At 34.5% G+C, this 17,994-nt stretch overlaps 1 protein-coding gene across 1 annotated transcript in view; it reads left to right on the forward strand.

Moving 5' to 3' along the window:
* Window positions 1-6,686, forward strand: part of LOC129808512 (uncharacterized protein K02A2.6-like) — an 11,046-nt gene extending 4,360 nt beyond the window's left edge. Inside the window, exon 3 of the mRNA XM_055858288.1 lies at window positions 6,334-6,686. Coding sequence (XP_055714263.1) covers window positions 6,334-6,686 — 353 coding nt within the window. The remainder of the gene's footprint in view (window positions 1-6,333) is intronic.
* The last annotated feature ends 11,308 nt before the right edge of the window (window positions 6,687-17,994 follow it).

Consider the following 17,994-nt stretch of genomic DNA (forward strand, 5'->3'; position numbering starts at 1 on the left):
AAAACGGCATTGTGCAAGTTAATGAAGTTTTAGTATGTTGTAGTCCAGTCTAGGACGTTTCCAAAATGGTGCGTATGTGCGCTGTGGTTTCAATAGAACCGGAGATATGAGGGGTCAAAGTTCACAACATTCAAAAAATCATATCTCCGGTTCTATATGACCGATTTTGATGAATGAGGGCTTAAACGAAAGATCTCACCAAATGCTACAACTTTCTAGAATATTTGAACTTCGTGGGACCAACACCAGGGGCGCCACAGTCGAAAAACCAATTTCAATATCACATAACCTCAATTATCTCGACTGTCGCTAAACCGATTTTGATGATTACTTTGACATAATTGTAGAGCACATTTGTCTCTACATTTCGTCCATACATCATTTTCCACTCAGACTACGCTATCACTCCGATTTTGCCGTTTAAGTGTGAAAAAATTGATTTTTCCAATAATAACGCTTTGAAATCACTCAGATGCCAATTTGACTGCCTCTACTTCACCAAGACACTTAAAATAGGGGTTTAAATGGAAAGTCCCGCAAAATACAACAATTCTTTGATATAGTTGAAGTTCAACAAATGACTACTTGGGGAACTCTGGATGAAAAAACGAGTTAAGAAACAAAAAACCTCGCTTATCTTGGCTTCTGAGTAATCGATGAGATCATGTTCTATGAGAAAATTATAGAGAACATTCTGGTCTACATTTCACCCATATATCACTTTTCTGTCAGTTCATCCAAATCCTTGATATTTTGGTTTAAATACAAAATTTGTATAATTTCACGAATTTTATTCAAGATAACTGAATGGTGTCCCCCAACTTCAGCTCTAAATCGAATTTGCATGCACTCCGAGTTAGCTCACGTTAAGAATCTCACCTACATAAGCCGGTTAGGATTATCTGTCCCTTTCACCTTGTCACCATTTTGAAGCCTAAACCTAAAGGGAAATCGATTTCAGGTCTTTAATGACCCTATCTAAAAGAAAAGGGACAGATAATCCTAACCGGCTTATGTAGGTGAGATTCTTAACGTGAGCTAACTCGGAGTGCATGCAAATTCGATTTGATGCTGAAGTAGGGAGACGCCATTTAGTTATCTTGAATAAAATTCGTGAAATTATACAAATTTTGTATTTAAACCAAAATATCAAGGATTTGGATGAACTGACAGAAAAGTGTTATATGGGTGAAATGTAGACCAGAATGTTCTCTATAATTTTGCCGTAGAACTTGAACTCATCGATTACTCAGAAGCCAAGATAAGCGAGGTTTTTAGTTTCTTAACTCGTTTTTTCATCCAGAGTGCCCCAAGTAGTCATTTGTTGAACTTCAACTATATCAAAGAATTGTTGCATTTTGCGAGACTTTCCATTTAAACCCCTATTTTAAGTGTCTCGGTGGAGTAGAGGCAGTCAAATTGGCATCTGAGTGATTTCAAAGCGTTATTATGGGAAAAATCAATTTTTTCACACTTAAACGGCAAAATCGGAGTGATAGCGTAGTCTGAGCGGAAAATGATGTATGGACGAAATGTAGAGACAAATGTGCTCTACAATTATGTCGAAGTAATCATCAAAATCGGTTCAGCGACAGTCGAGATAATTGAGGTTATGTGATATTGAAATTGGTTTTTCGACTGTGGCGCCCCTGGTGTTGGTCCAACGAAGTTCAAATATTCTAGAAAGTTGTAGAATTTGGTGAGATCTTTCGTTTAAGCCCTCATTCATCAAAATCGGTCACATAGAACCGGAGATATGATTTTTTGAATTTTGTGAACTTTGACCCCTCATATCTCCGGTTCTATTGAAGCCACAGCGCACATACGCACCATTTTGGAAACGCCCTAGACTGGACTACAACATACTAAAATTTCATTAACTTGCACAATGCCGTTTTTGAGAAAAATGTCTTTGAAATTCGATGAATTTTGACGCTATCACAGCGCCACCTGTGGTGACTTTTTGAACTTCCATCTGAAAGTGCTCATCGATACGAAACCAAAAAGGTAAAATTTAGGTCGTTATGTTAATTAGAACCGGAGATAGAGGCCGGTCAATGTTCGAACTTTGACCCCTTATAGCTCGGGTCAAGGGTTTTAGATCGACTTAAGGTTTGTTTTGTTTGATAGGTATAATCAACGGCTACAACATACTAAATTGTCAGCCCGATGCACAATGGAATTTTTGAGTTATTTAACTTTTAAGATTTAAAAATTTTCTTTTTAATACTAGCGCCCCTAGCGGTTGTTTTATGAACTTGCGATGTTAGAAGGGGAAGTGGCATTTCACGAGAGCTTTCCAAAAAGCCCTAACTTTTTAAATTCTGACAATTAGAACCGGAGTTATGGCCATTTTAAGAAATTTTTTTTGGACCCTTATAGCTCGGGTCAGGGGGGTCGGGGGACCTTAAGTTTGGTATTGATGGAAAGCTCTAAGGCCCAACTATAACATACTAAAACTTTAGTACGCTGAATGCCATAGGGGCGGAGCTATTGAGAAAACAAAAAAAGGGGGTCTTCAAAATTTTGGAAGGAGGGGTGGGGGGTGGGGGGTTAATGCACCAAGTTGCAATTTTCATACGATATTTAACCTTTGCCGAAAACCGCAAGTCGATATCTTTTTTAGTTTAGGAGCTATTAAGCTCCAAAGAGCGGCCGGCCGGACGGCCGGCCGGGAACGTAACTTAGCCACATATATATTCGGAATCAGGAAGTGGCGAAACACATTTTGGCCAAATTTGAAGTCGATCGGACGACATGAAATTTTGTTAGGATTATAGTAGGTGAGATTGTTAAGAATCTCACCTAATATTATTATCTCGAATTATTAGATGAGATCATATATTCTGTCAGTAGAAGAGGTAAAAAGTTTGGAGTGGTATATCTCAGCTCCTGATGAACATAATTGGATGAGTGAACTATTGTTGGAAAGCTTGGTTCATTAGCTTTCAGAACCTGGTATATGTAATTGGCTATGGGTAAATCATGGTCATCCAGAACCATTTATGTCGAAGAAGACACTTTTTGCAGCGTCATTTTTGACCATCTACTGCTGGGACCAGGAGTGACCCACTTTTCTCGCACTTGGACTGTTCGTTAGAGGAACTCAAAGGGTATAATTTGTAGAAGAAACTTTTTTTTTGGACATCTTACTTTTTTTTATTCATCGACTTTTGCAAGAATTTTAACATTTTACACGCAAGGAAAAAATTACAAAAATCCTAAAAGAGTGGTTTCTGGAGGGGAAGGATAGACGTGGGGATGAAATTGATATGATATTTGGATTCCTTGTATCAACTTATGGGGGAGTACTTAGAACATTCCAAGTCGATATCTTCATTAGTTTGTCCAGAAAATGAGATAGAAGGATTTCTGTCATTTTTTTCTATGCGTGTAAAATGTTAAAATTCTTGCAAAAGTCGATGAATAAAAAAAAGTAAGATGTCCAAAAAAAAAGTTTCTTCTACAAATTATACCCTTTGAGTTCCTCTAACGAACAGTCCAAGTGCGAGAAAAGTGGGTCACTCCTGGTCCCAGCAGTAGATGGTCAAAAATGACGCTGCAAAAAGTGTCTTCTTCGACATAAATGGTTCTGGATGACCATGATTTACCCATAGCCAATTACATATACCAGATTCTGAAAGCTAATGAACCAAGCTTTCCAACAATAGTTCACTCATCCAATTATGTTCATCAGGAGCTGAGATATACCACTCCAAACTTTTTACCTCTTCTACTGACAGAATATATGATCTCATCTAATATATTAGGTGAGATTCTTAACAATCTCACCTGCTATAATCCTAACAAAATTTCATGTCGTCCGATCGAGCTCAAATTTGGCCAAAATGTGTTTCAGCACTTCCTGATCACGAATATATATGTGGCTAATTTACGTTCCCGGCCGGCCGTCCGGCCGGCCGCTCTTTGGAGCTTAATAGCTCCTAAACTAAAAAAGATATCGACTTGCGGTTTTCGGCAAAGGTTATATATCGGGTGAAAATTGCAACATGGTGTATTGACCCCCCACCCCCCACCCCTCCTTCCGCCATTTTGAAGATCACCCTTTTTTTGTTTTCTCAATAGCTCCGCCCCTATGGCATAGAGCGGGCTCAAATTTTAGTATGTTATAGCTGGGCCTTAGAGCTTTCCATCAATACCAAACTTAAGGTCCCCCGACCCCCAGACCCGAGCTATAAGGGTCCAAAAAAAATTTCTTAAAATGGCCATAACTCCGGTTCTAATTGTCAGAATTTAAAAAGTGAGGGCTTTTTGGAAAGCTCTCGTGAAATGCCACTTACCCTTCTAACATCGCAAGTTCATAAAACCACCGCTAGGGGCGCTATTATTAAAAAGAAAATTTTTAAATATTATAAGTTAAATAACTCAAAAATTCCATTGTGCATCGGGCTGAAATTTTAGTATGTTGTAGCCGTTGATTATACCTATCAATCAAAAAAAACCTTAAGTCGATCCATAACCCCTGACCCGAGCTATAAGGGGTCAAAGTTCGAACATTGACCGGCCTCTATCTCCGGTTCTAATTAACATAGCGACCTAAATTTTACCTTTTTGGTTTCGTCTCGATGAGAACTTTCAGATGGAAGTTCAAAAATTCACCACAGGTGGCGCTGTGATAGCGTCAAAATTCATCGAAATTCAAAATCACTTTTCTCAAAAACGGCATTGTGCAAGTTAATGAAATTTTAGTATGTTGTAGTCCAGTCTAGGACGTTTCCAAAATGGTGCGTATGTGCGCTGTGGTTTCAATAGAACCGGAGATATGAGGGGTCAAAGTTCACGAAATTCAAAAAATCATATCTCCGGTTCTATGTGACCGATTTTGATGAATGAGGGCTTAAACGAAAGATCTCACCAAATGCTACAACTTTCTAGAATATTTGAACTTCGTGGGACCAACACCAGGGGCGCCACAGTCGAAAAACCAATTTCAATATCACATAACCTCAATTATCTCGACTGTCGCTGAACCGATTTTGATGATTACTTCGACATAATTGTAGAGCACATTTGTCTCTACATTTCGTCCATACATCATTTTCCGCTCAGACTACGCTATCACTCAGATTTTGCCGTTTAAGTGTGAAAAAATTGATCTTTCCCATAATAACGCTTTGAAATCACTCAGATGCCAATTTGACTGCCTCTACTCCACCGAGACACTTAAAATAGGGGTTTAAATGGAAAGTCCCGCAAAATGCAACAATTCTTTGATATAGTTGAAGTTCAACAAATGACTACTTGGGGCACTCTGGATGAAAAAACGAGTTCAGAAACAAAAAACCTCGCTTATCTTGGCTTCTGAGTAATCGATGAGTTCAAGTTCTAGGGAAAAATTATAGAGAATATTCTGGTCTACATTTCACCCATATAACACTTTTCTGTCACTTCATCCAAATCCTTGATATTTTGGTTTAAATACAAAATTTGTATAATTTCACGAATTTGATTCAAGATAACTAAATGGCGTCTCCCAACTTCAGCTCTAAATCGAATTTGCATGCACTCCGAGTTAGCTCACGTTAAGAATCTCACCTACATAAGCCGGTTAGGATTATCTGTCCCTTTTTGCATTATCTCTTAAAAATATTTGAGCTCAAAAATGACGATTTTTTTTAAATTCTCAAATTCATAATTGATTTTATTTATTTTTTATACTTCTAATTTTTTTTAAGCAAAACCGTTTCGGAAAAGGAAACTACAAGACTCACACGTAATATTTTTCATTAAAGTGAAAATTATTATTGATTAGTATTGTTATATAAATGATTTAAATTTTTGGGCTATTTTTGTGCTTATCGCTCGTAGGTGCAAAAAATACACCGATTCAGACTCTATTGGACATTCCTAGGTTAGATGTAAGATTTATCATTGATTATGTACACCAGTTTCATTTTTATTGTTGATTTTAGGTCCGTAAAAAGTGTCTCGTCCTTAAAGGGTTAAAGTCTTCGATGTTCGATCAGGGGTTTGTAAACCTACTCGGCACTACTTTGCTTCCATCTCTGTATCTTAGAAAGTACTTCGAATTGGGTTTTAAAATTCTTCTTCGTATATTCTTACAGATTAGTTTATCTATCAATTTAAGCAAACCGATTTTTTCAGTCTTTTGACCCATATAAAATTCAAACGGTAAGAGATATCAACTTCCGGTCTTCGGTGACCCCACCTCAAATGACATTATCTCAAAAGTATTTTTTTTTTGTTTTTACCCTCTCCCATTTCATGCGCTCCCTCTCCCCCAAATTTAACCCTACAATGCAGGGAACATCTTTACTTAATAAAAATGTATAAATATTTATAATTCTGCAGGAGCCCGGCCATCAGTGCCATTTGAAGAATCCTCCCTCCGAAGCAAAAGGAGGAAAACACAAGAGTTGAGAATAAACTACAGTTCAGAAGAATTGCAGTTCTCAGCAAATATGCGTGCACGAGTAGAGGGGAAATTGACAAAACAGTCGGGGTTTGAGGCCAGGCCACTCTCTAAAAGTGAGGCCTTGGCCAGATATGTAGAAGCGAAGATGACGAGGCACTCTTACAACATCTTTTACGAACCTGCCAAGTCGATCTATCCACCATACAAAAAAATTCAAGAAGCTAAAAAGCTGTGCTATCTTCCACAAAGCAGCAGTAGTGTTTCGGAGACCGAGTGTCTCTTGGACTAACAAATGCTATTGGATCACACTTCCAGAAGAATTGTGGAAGTTAGTGATATAAGTGGACTAGGCCAACACGACCTCCAATTATTTTGGAAATGGGGATGCGATGGAGCAACAGGAATGAGTGAATACAAGCAGAAGTTTTTAGATCCAACTTCAAGCGACTCCGCAATATTCATGACCTCTGCTGTACCGTTAAAGATGTCAGCGTGCAGTGATGGCCCAGAGATCTGGCAGAACCCCCTGCCTGCGTCCCCAAAGTGGTGTCGACCTATACGCATCCAGTATGTCAAAGAAAATTCAACGGTGGTCCAACAAGAGTATGAGCGAATGACGGTGGCAATAGAAAACTTACAGCCAACTTCACTTGATGCTCAAAATTTTCACATCACTATTAAGCATCGGATGATGTTTACAATGGCTGATGTGAAAGTTTTGAACATAATAACATCTACTCCGTCCAATAAACACTGCTATGTGTGTGGGGCCAGTACGGCTCAATTCCACAAGTTCAGGGACATCCAAAACCTCACCCCGATTGATTCACATTTGGACTTTGGCCTTGGTCCACTTCACTGCTGGATACGAACATTCGAAGCCATTTTACATGTCGCCTACAGGCTCTCCTTTAAAAAATACTTCAAAAGACATCATGAGGATGAGTTTAAAGCAACAAAACTTCGCATCCAGCAGGAATTTTTTGAACAGTTGGGGCTGCATGTGGATAAGCCAAGACCAGGATCGGCTAATTCTAATGATGGAAATACCGCTAGGCGGTTCTTTGCTAATCCACAGGTAAAAAGTAAGCATTATACTTGTGAGATTTCATTAATGATCTTCCGTTTCAAATACCGCATGTACAGCATCACCTTTATGCTGATGATCTTCAGATTTATTATTCTGGTGATCCTCAAGCTCCTGCTTCAGCTTTTGCTGCTATTAATAACAGTTTGTCCTTGGTGAATAACTAGGCTGTTGCTAATTGATTGGTTCTTAATCCCAAAAAGTTCCTCTTCCTGTTAATTGGAAACAGACAAACTAAGCCCTCCCCCAGCCCTGTTTTACTCTCCGACGAGCCTATTCCTGTATTAAATCATACTCGTAATCTTGATGTCATTTTTAAGGACACTGTTACTTGGCATGATCATGTCTCAGAAATTTGCCGCAAGTTTAATTTCGCTCCTTACACCCTTCGTAGAGTCGCTTTTCTCTTGGTCCGCTATCCGCTATTCAGATATTCGCTTGCTCTTGGTCCGCTCCCTTCTTGTGCCACACTTCCTCTATGCTTCAGGGCTTTTCTATTTCTGTGATACTGACTCAAATCAATTTTGTCGTTTTAGTGTAAAAACAATGACTTTTTTCAATCCAAATCCTTGATATTTTGGTTTAAATACGAAATTTCTAAATTTTACGAAAACTTGATTCAAGATCACTGAATGGCGTCCCCTATCTTCAGCTCTAAATCGAATTTGTAAGCATTCCGAGTTAGCTCACGTTAAGAATCTCACCACATAAGCCGATTAGGATTATCACTCGCTTTCTATTTTCTTGTTTCATTACAGTAAACTCTCGCCGATTCGGCTCTTGTAAAATCAGAATACTTTTTAATTCGGGCAGTAGTTAAAATTTAAAAAATGCTTATCGACATTTATCAAGTTTTCGAATGAAGCAAATTCACTTAAATTTGCCATGTTTTGTCTCAGTTATGATGTGATTTTGCATTATTAAGTGGTTTTCATGAAATTTACTATGAATATGAGTACGGAAACATAATATGAGTTTGCAGAAGAACAAAAAAACGTTGCATTTCATACAATTTGACGCCCAAATTTCTCTTTAATTCGGGTGACAGTTCAGTCCCAAATACTAGAATTTGAGGGAGTCTACTGTTTTTTAAACAAGTGAATTATTGACATTGAAGACCTGTTGTAGTTTCAAAACTCTTGTATTAATCTTATATCTTAAATCGACAATCTCGTAGATTGTTGGAGAATAATATAAAAAATATATTTTTTAAATAAATAAATCATCTTGTAGTGATCAGCAAATTATTATGAATTGTTGTCACTGCAATTTTATGTATTAAAAGAGAGAAGAAATAAATTTGGTCATTCAGTTTGGCGTTATCGAGGAAACAGAGTGTTTTATTAAGCAACTTCTTTGCGCGCACCACATGGCGATCCTCGCCAATCGCGAATCGAGTAAAAAACAGAAAAGTGAATAAATAATTATGACGGAAAATCTATGTGGAATTGGTGATATTTGTGCACCTCAAGAACTAATAATTGAAGTTTTGTGTATATATCTTGGAATCAGTGCTCTTGTTACTTTTGTATTATTGACCCTAATAATATGCTGCTGCAAATGAGATCAGTTAGGAATAGATAAATTGACATATGAGTGAAATTGTGATAAAAAAACAATGATTTAACAGTCCAATTAAAATCTAAATAATAACATTAAAATCGCAATCATGGGAAATAATCAAAGCACTGCCGATAAAGAGACAATAATTGTGAACAACAGTGATCAAGCTTCATCAGCGCCATCAGCTAATCTCCAGGAATCTGAAGCATTTTTCGGAAGCCACATCCGACTTCTAGAGACAATATTTATAATAATTTTGGTTGTTATTGTGGTGTACGGAGTCATAAAAATCTATAAGAAAATTAAAAAAGACATGATGAAAAGTGTACGTGAAGAAGTTCTAAATTCGGTAAAAGTAACAAATGTTTAAAAAAAAAAATAACCCCAACCACCGTTAAATAAAAGTTTGTAAAAAATGTAACAATAATACAGTAAAAACTCTCCAATAATGTGTATAATTAGTGATCAAAGTCGAATCATGTGCATTGACCCCAATAATGAAAGAGACAATTTGGTGAAGACTTTGCACTAGTTATCAAATTTCGGCGCGCTCAAGTTAATGGATTGCTTATGCAAGAATTTTTGCATTTCCTTTCGCAATAGCAAACTAAGCACCAATATTTTTGTTATTGACGTCAATTGATTTTATTGACGTGTGATCATGAGTTAGAGCAATGACCTGAATGCCACGACATTATGATCGATAACCAACAACCCTTTTATGAAGATTAAAAAAAAAATCATCGGTTCCTGTAAAATTATGTGGAATGAATGCTGTTGATACACGGATTCACGGATGATACACGGATGCACGGATGATACGCGGATGCTGCATGATGATGTATCAACGCAGATGCTGCTGTAGATGCTGCGCTGGAACTGCAGGCACAAACTACAATCAACAATCCCACCAATACTAAATCCATCGATTTCACGTGAATATTCACCATTTTTCTTTTAAATTATATTTTGTTATGAGATAATTTTAAAATATCATTTAGTATATCTAATTTTATAACAATAATTTCTATGGAATCTCTAGATAAATTAAAAGATTTAAAGACGCTTTTAAAAAAGAACGGTCCCAACAAATTGTTCAAGAAAACTTACGTAGATGGAAAAAAAGAGGAAGCTTTAAAATTTAAACGTGAATGTGATCTTAAATTTGAATCATCCTTCGCGAGAGCTTCTCCTGAAGAAAAAGTTGTTATTTTACAGTTTCAAGACGAATATGTAAAAGAATATAAAAAGTGTTTGGAATTAATAAATCGTATTAAAATTGTGGAAGATATTGATGAAGACATTGAGATTTCTGATTTAGATTCTGATATTTCAACACAAGCAAATATGTCACTTTTCGATTTTCAAAAAGCTCTTAAGGTGATTCCAGAGTTCGACGGAACTCCTGAAAAATTATCTAATTTTCTTGAGCTGGTCGAATTTTATTCTCAAACCTTGAGAGATGCTGAACAAGTAAAATTGTTCTTGTCTTTTGTCCTGAAAGTGCGAGTATGTGACAAAGTCAAGAATAAATTATTGTTGGAAGAGAATCCTAATACATACGATGAATTTAAATCGATCCTTTTGGAAAAATTTAAAGGAAATAAAACTCCAACTAAAATTCTAAATGAGTTAAATTCTTTAAAGCAAAAATCTTCCACAGTATCAGAATTTGCAACCAAAGTTGAGGGGCTTGTAGCAGAGCTGAATATGTTACAAGTTGGAAATTTGGGTGCATCAAGTTCTAGAACAGTAAAATTACTCAATGATGGAATTGGACTCAACGCTTTTAAGTCAGGGCTTAATAATCCTATGAAGGATGTTGTTTTCGCTGCGCGTCCTGAAACACTGAGTGATGCAGTAAGTGTTGCTTTAGAACGCGAGGAACAGAATCCGAAGTCTGAATCGAATGTATTTAACATGAAAAAGCATAATTCGAAAAATTCTCGAGGACCTTCGAAGAATTCTCGTGTAAATTTTCGAGGAAGGCAATTTTCTCGTGGAAATTCTTCGAGTCATCAAAACTCACGTGGAAATTCTTATAATAATTCTCAGAGAGGTAGAGGGAATTTCAAACAAAATTTCAATCGAGGACATGGACAATTGCATGGGAATTATCGTGGAAATTATAGTTCTCGTGGAAATTACTACACATCTCGTTCAACTTATAATGTCCCAAGGAATGCTCAAGTTAATTACATGCAAAATCCTGAGTATTTTCCAAATCAATCCAATGCAGGACTGGGGTTTCACGATCAGTCAGTTCCTCAGAACAGATTGGAACACTCCCAAGCAGATATATCGAATCACCATCGATATTTTCTTTAAACGTTTCACATGGCACTTTTATAAAAATCGTCATAAATAACATTCCTACAGTCGCATTAATTGATTCAGGTTCAGATATTTCTTTATGTAAAATACATTTGGCTAAAAATTCAAAAATTGATCAAAGTAAATTTTGTTTAATTTCTGGTGTGTCTGAAAATAAATACAAATCTCTAGGAAAAGCTTCGATAAATCTAAATTTTGGATCTAATGTTATAATAAATTGTAAACTTCACATAGTTGATGAAAATTTTCCATTGCCAATTGATGCAATTTTAGGAAGAGATTTCCTTACAAATTTCAATTGTGTCGTTGATTTTAAAGATTGGAAATTCAAATTCGTTAGAAATGGCTCATATATTTCTTTACCACTTTTTGATTACATTGATGATGATGAATTTATTATACCACCACGATGTGAAGTTGTTCGGAGATTAAATATACAACCTAAAGAGGATTCAATCATATTGTCTACACATATTCAAGATGGTGTTATGTTAGGAAATTGCATCATACGTGATACTGCGTATGTACGTTTCGTTAACACTACCGAACAAAATGTCATTATAAAGGATTTTCATCCCGAAATCGAACCACTTTCAAATTATAATATCATCGAACTTAAAAATAAAACACTAAATTTAGAAGATCAATCAAGAATTTCAAAATTGCTTAAAGAATTAAATTTTTCAAATGTTCCAGAGTATGCTAAAGACTCTCTTTTTAAAATTTGTGCAGAATATAACGATATTTTTCATTTATCCTCTGACAAATTAACTTGTAATAATTTTTACAAACAAGAAATTAAAACGAATAATAAAAATCCGGTCTATATAAAAAATTACAGAATCCCTCAAACCCAAATCCCGGAAGTTAATTCTCAAGTTCAAGACTTATTGAACAATGGATTGATAGAACCTTCGGTGAGTCCTTACAACTCTCCGTTGCTGTTAGTCCCGAAAAAAACAGAGAATGGACAGAAAAAATGGCGTTTAGTTTTGGACTATCGGTCGGTTAATAAAAATATAGTCGCAGATAAATTTCCATTGCCACGCATCGACGAGATCCTAGATGGACTCGGAAGAGCTAAATTTTTCACGACTTTAGATCTGTCAAGCTCATTTCATCAAATAGAAATTGAAAGCTCTTCACGACCCATTACTGCATTTACTGCTAATGGAAATCATTATCAGTTTTGTAGATTACCTTTCGGCTTAAAAATTTCAGCAAACAGTTTTCAAAGGATGATAAGTATTGCTATGAGTGGCTTATGTCCTGAAAGTTCATTTTTATACATTGACGACATCATTGTTTTTGGATGTAGTATCAAACATCACAATGAGAATTTATGTAAAGTTTTTGAACGCCTACGGAAGTATAATTTGAAATTGAATCCAAAGAAATGTAACTTCCTTAATTTTGAAGTGACTTACTTAGGCCATAAAATTTCTCATTTGGGTATCTCACCCGATCCAAAAAAGTATGACGTCATCAAATTGTATCCGAGACCAACAAACAAAGATGAAGTGCGAAGGTTTGTAGCCTTCTGCAATTACTACAGAAGATTTATCAAAAACTTCGCAGAAATTTGTGTTCCATTAAATAGTTTATTAAAAAAGAATGTTAAATTTATTTGGTCTTCGGAGTGTGAAAATTCATTTTTAAAATTAAAAGAAAAATTGATGAATAAAACCATATTACATTATCCTGACCCGTCTAAATCTTTTACACTTACTACCGACAGTTCAAACTTTGCGTTTGGAGCTATTCTTTCTCAAAGAGATAAAGTAATTGCATTTGCCAGTAAAAGCTTGAATAAACATGAAATCAACAAGCCTATCATTGAGAAGGAATTACTCGCGATACACTGGGCAATAAATTATTTCAAACCGTATCTCTATGGAAGAAAATTTTTAGTAATAACGGATCATAGACCATTGGTTGGATTATTTTCACATCGTAATCCTTCTACAAAATTAACAAATATCCGTTTAGATTTATCTGAGTACGATTTTGAAGTAATATATAAGCCTGGATCAGAAAATCCCGCAGACGCTTTAAGTAGGATAGTGGTGGATACAGATTACTTAAAGTCCCTTATACCCCTTATACCAGAAAATTCAGTAAGGGTGATAACTCGTTCAATGGCTCGTAATCAGAATTTGCCATCTATTTCTACACCTGATATGAATTCTTGCGTTACAGAGGTACAGCCTGATCACCTGTATATCTGGGAATGCACATCTCAAACTGAAATTAAAAATTTGACCAGAATTCAATTTCACATTTGTCATAATAATCAAGAAAATAAAGTTGATGTTGAAATATCAAATCTCGCGAGAACCAAAAAGAATATAAAAATTATACACGTGTATTGCACTATAAATATTATGCGGATGCGCCTAAGGGACATCTTGAAAATTATTTATAAAGAAATGAATGATGAGGGCATAAATAATAATAAAATAGCGCTATCTAAAAAAGATGAAATGTTTGACTACTTCCGAGTAGCCGAATTTAAAGAGCATGTTCAGACAATTCAAAAAGATAATAACGATGCATCGAAAATAAAAATTATTTTATATAACCCTCCATTAGAAGTGCAAGAAAAAGACAAAATGCTTGAAATTATTAAAGAATACCATGATTCGCCTTTGGGTGGACACTTTGGTGTATTGAAAACTTTTAAGAAAATAAAAGAACATTATGAATGGAGAAATATGAAACAAATGATTAAAGCACATGTTAAAGCTTGCTTAAAATGTACTTTAAATAAAACAACAAGACATACTAAAGAAAAATGGACACATACAGATACGGCTTCATCTAGTTTCGAAGTAGTAGAAGTAGATTTAATTGGTCCTTTAGAAACTACTCAAAATTATAATAAATATGCTTTGACAATTCAATGTACATTAACTAAATTTCTTGAAATTATTCCTTTAAAATCAAAAGAAGCAAATGACGTTGCAAGAGCAATGGTTGAAAATTTTATTCTTAAGTTTGGAAATTTTAAAATTTTAAAATCAGATTTAGGAAAAGAATTTGTTAATGATATTTTCAAAAATATTTGTGAAATTTTATCTTTGAAACATGTTACATGTACTGCATATCACCACCAAAGTCTAGGAATCATAGAACGTAGTCATAGGGTGTTGAAATCGTATCTTTTGAACTTTTGCGAAAGGGGTGAATGGGATAAGTGGATTCCATATTTTGTATCTGCATATAACATCACACCTCATACAGATACGAATTACACACCTTATGAACTCATTTTTGGTAAACTATTTAATTCAATCAATTATTCAGCAAATAGAATGCCAATATATAATCTAGACTCTTACGCAAATGAATTGAAGGTTAGATTACATGAAGCACATCAAAAAGCTAAAGAAATGTTAGATGATGTTAAACAAAAGAGAATTTTAAAACAAAATAGAGAACCAGTAGATTTTAGAGTAAATGATAAAGTAGTAATTAAGAATGAAAGTTTAATAAGATTTAGTAATCCATATTTAGGTCCATATGTAATTTTAGAAAGACTAGGATGTAATAGTAGAATAAAGAATGTTAATACTGGAAAGATAAGTTTAGTTCATAATGATAGACTTAAGCTATATATGCGTGAATGAAAATAAAAACTTATTAATTGTTAATTGTAATATAAATAAGATTAAAATTATGTAAAACGAAGAAATCAAAATTCAAAATTTAAAAATTCAAAATTTATAAATTCAAATCTTAAGGGTGAGGGTGTAGTGATCAGCAAATTATTATGAATTGTTGTCACTGCAATTTTATGTATTAAAAGAGAGAAGAAATAAATTTGGTCATTCAGTTTGGCGTTATCGAGGAAACAGAGTGTTTTATTAAGCAACTTCTTTGCGCGCACCACAATCTGTAGAAGTATTTTTCACATTCATGTTTAAAACACCAATCCTCAGGTTTCTTCTGAGATCACTGGCATCAAAGAAGAGCTCATTACACGATTGCGGAATTTGCTCTTGGCAATATCCAGTGGGAAATTTCTGGACCCAGGAAAATTCGAAAGATATGCCATGAAAACCGCAGAAATATATGTGAAAGAGTATGGATGGTATAAAATGCCTCCTACTCTTCACAAAGTCCTGTTTCATGGACACCAGGTCATTGCGAAGAGCCAATTTCCTATCGGGCATTTGTCTGAAGAACCGCAGGAAGCTCTCAACAAAGAAGTGTACCGGATTAGAAGAAATAATACTCGCAAATATTCGAGGTATATGAATAAAATCATTTTAATCCAATAGTAAAAAATATGTTTATATTTGTTAGTTTATTTTTATAATATCAATGTAGTTGTAAAGTTATAAAAAAATATAGTTAAGAAAAACGCATGGTCTATAAAAAGCACATGGTTACTCAAAATTGATTTTTTTTGTAATATTCCATTAAACAAAGAGATCCTTAGTTTATACTATTTAAGATTCAACGTAGTATTCTCCAGTTGTAGTTATCCTCAATGATTTCATTTTCGATCCTGATTCATTTATAAAGTCAAATCTCACACTTTTCACTTTTTACGATTTACTTTTGATAGTAGTGAGAAAAAGACATTTTTTAGAGACTAGCATCCAACTATAAAAGATAAATTAATAGGAAGGATCATTATGTAGCCGAAAAATTATGAAGCATACATAGAGCCTTCAATCTTAGAACGTTTCGCCAATAATTAAACAATTAATAGTATATTTAACCCTCTAATGATTAAGAGTCACTGCAGGGTAGCATCACAAAAATTACATTTACAACGACAATAAAGTTTTTATTTATTTAAAAGTACAATAATATTCTCGGTAAGAGTCTTCCTAACATCTTCTGAAGGTTTGAACTCATTTTGACTCTTCGTTTTGTTGCTATTCCCAGTTTTGTGTGACAAGTCAGAGAAAAAGAGGGAAAATTTTTTTGTGCAGAAAATCTCATTTCTAAATTAAAAAAAAATAAAGATTTAAAGTAATCTGACTAAAATAAGTTAATTTTTTACTGAAAGATATGTCATTCTACTTTGTAAATTATAATTTAGGAAATTGAAAAAAATTAAAATGTGAATTTTAGAAATTTCTGAATATTTTATTAAAGTTTTAAAACGAAAAAATGAACTTAGAAAAAAAAATAGAAGAATGAGGGCCGCAGAAAAAAAATTATTCGTTCACAAAGAAAATGAAACATGAGCCATTTAAATTTTCACGGATCGACAAAATTTAAACTTGCTTTTATCACTACCTTACACCCATTTTTTGTATCATTGAAAATTTTTTATCATAAATAAATCAAATTCAAGTTTCTTTTTATTGATTAAGTTTCAAAAAATCGAAAAGTTGTGTCAAGCAGTACTAACTTTAAAAATTTTTATGTTTCTGTGATTCTTATCTTTTTAAAATTATATTTATTGCATAATAAAATCCCATTTTATATTTTAGGACGGCCGCAAACCAGGATCTGATTAATGGTTTAATTGTTGGGTCAGATCGTGTAATCTCCCACTATCGCTATCACCAAATGGAGAAGAAAAAGACAGAAAATGTACTCCCAGAAGACGTGCAAGATTTAATAAGAACCTAAATCAAAAAATATATTGAAAAGGAAAATCAAAAATTAATTTCTTTGTTTTTAGTATTTATTCACTCTTTCACACACATGTGACGTAGAAAACTACCACACATGGATAAATGGTTTAATTGTACTATGGATATTCTAAAAGCAGACTCTTGAGGAGAAGAAACAGAACAAAAGAGGTGGCAATACGTTACAGCTTTGAATTTGAATTTGAATTTGAAGTTATTTATGCCCAAAAAATACAAAGAACTTACATAGCGTAATTTTCAAACCCCATGACATAAAACCTTATAACGTGGGACTTTCACACATATTTTACATATTTTACTCCGGATTCCTTATTCACATATAAATTGTTTATAAACACCTTTTTAACGTCAAAATTAAAAAATGCACTTTTTGACGAAAATTGCTTCTAGTGTGTAGACGCCATAAGACTTCAACTTATGGCTAAAATCATCGTACTAAAGTATTCGAGCATATAAAATAAAATATGTATTTCTTAGAGTTTTTATTTATATCTTCAAAGTGTTTTCAATTTTTACTGGATTACAATCGATTTGAACTGGTTCATAAATCACTCAAAAGATCCCACAAAATAGTTTTTGGAGTAATGTAATTGAATTTCGTATAAAAATTAGTTATCGGTTATGAACCGGTTCATTACCGGTTTAAAACCGATTGGAACCGGTTCAGTTTTGTCGGAAATTTCGAGACCTTTCCAACGACCCCAAACATGACTCCATTCGCTTGATAAATGCGCTTTCTAGATCCTTTATAACTTTTGACCTTGAAAATCCGTTATCAGGAATGATTCAACGGGATGTTCGTATATGGAGAAGATGTCCGCCTGTTTAATCTCTAAAACACATCCAAAAATGAAGACAATCGCACTGCACGTTTTCGAGATATCATAAAAAACATAATTTTGGTGGGTGGGGGAGGGGTGGGGGTTAAATGAGGAGCATATTAATAATCCCAGAGTAGACTTATGGGGGGGTGCCCGGAAGGTCCCAAATCTCTA

The sequence above is a fragment of the Phlebotomus papatasi genome, chromosome 4, assembly GCF_024763615.1.
Source record: "Phlebotomus papatasi isolate M1 chromosome 4, Ppap_2.1, whole genome shotgun sequence".
NCBI lineage: Eukaryota > Metazoa > Arthropoda > Insecta > Diptera > Psychodidae > Phlebotomus > Phlebotomus papatasi.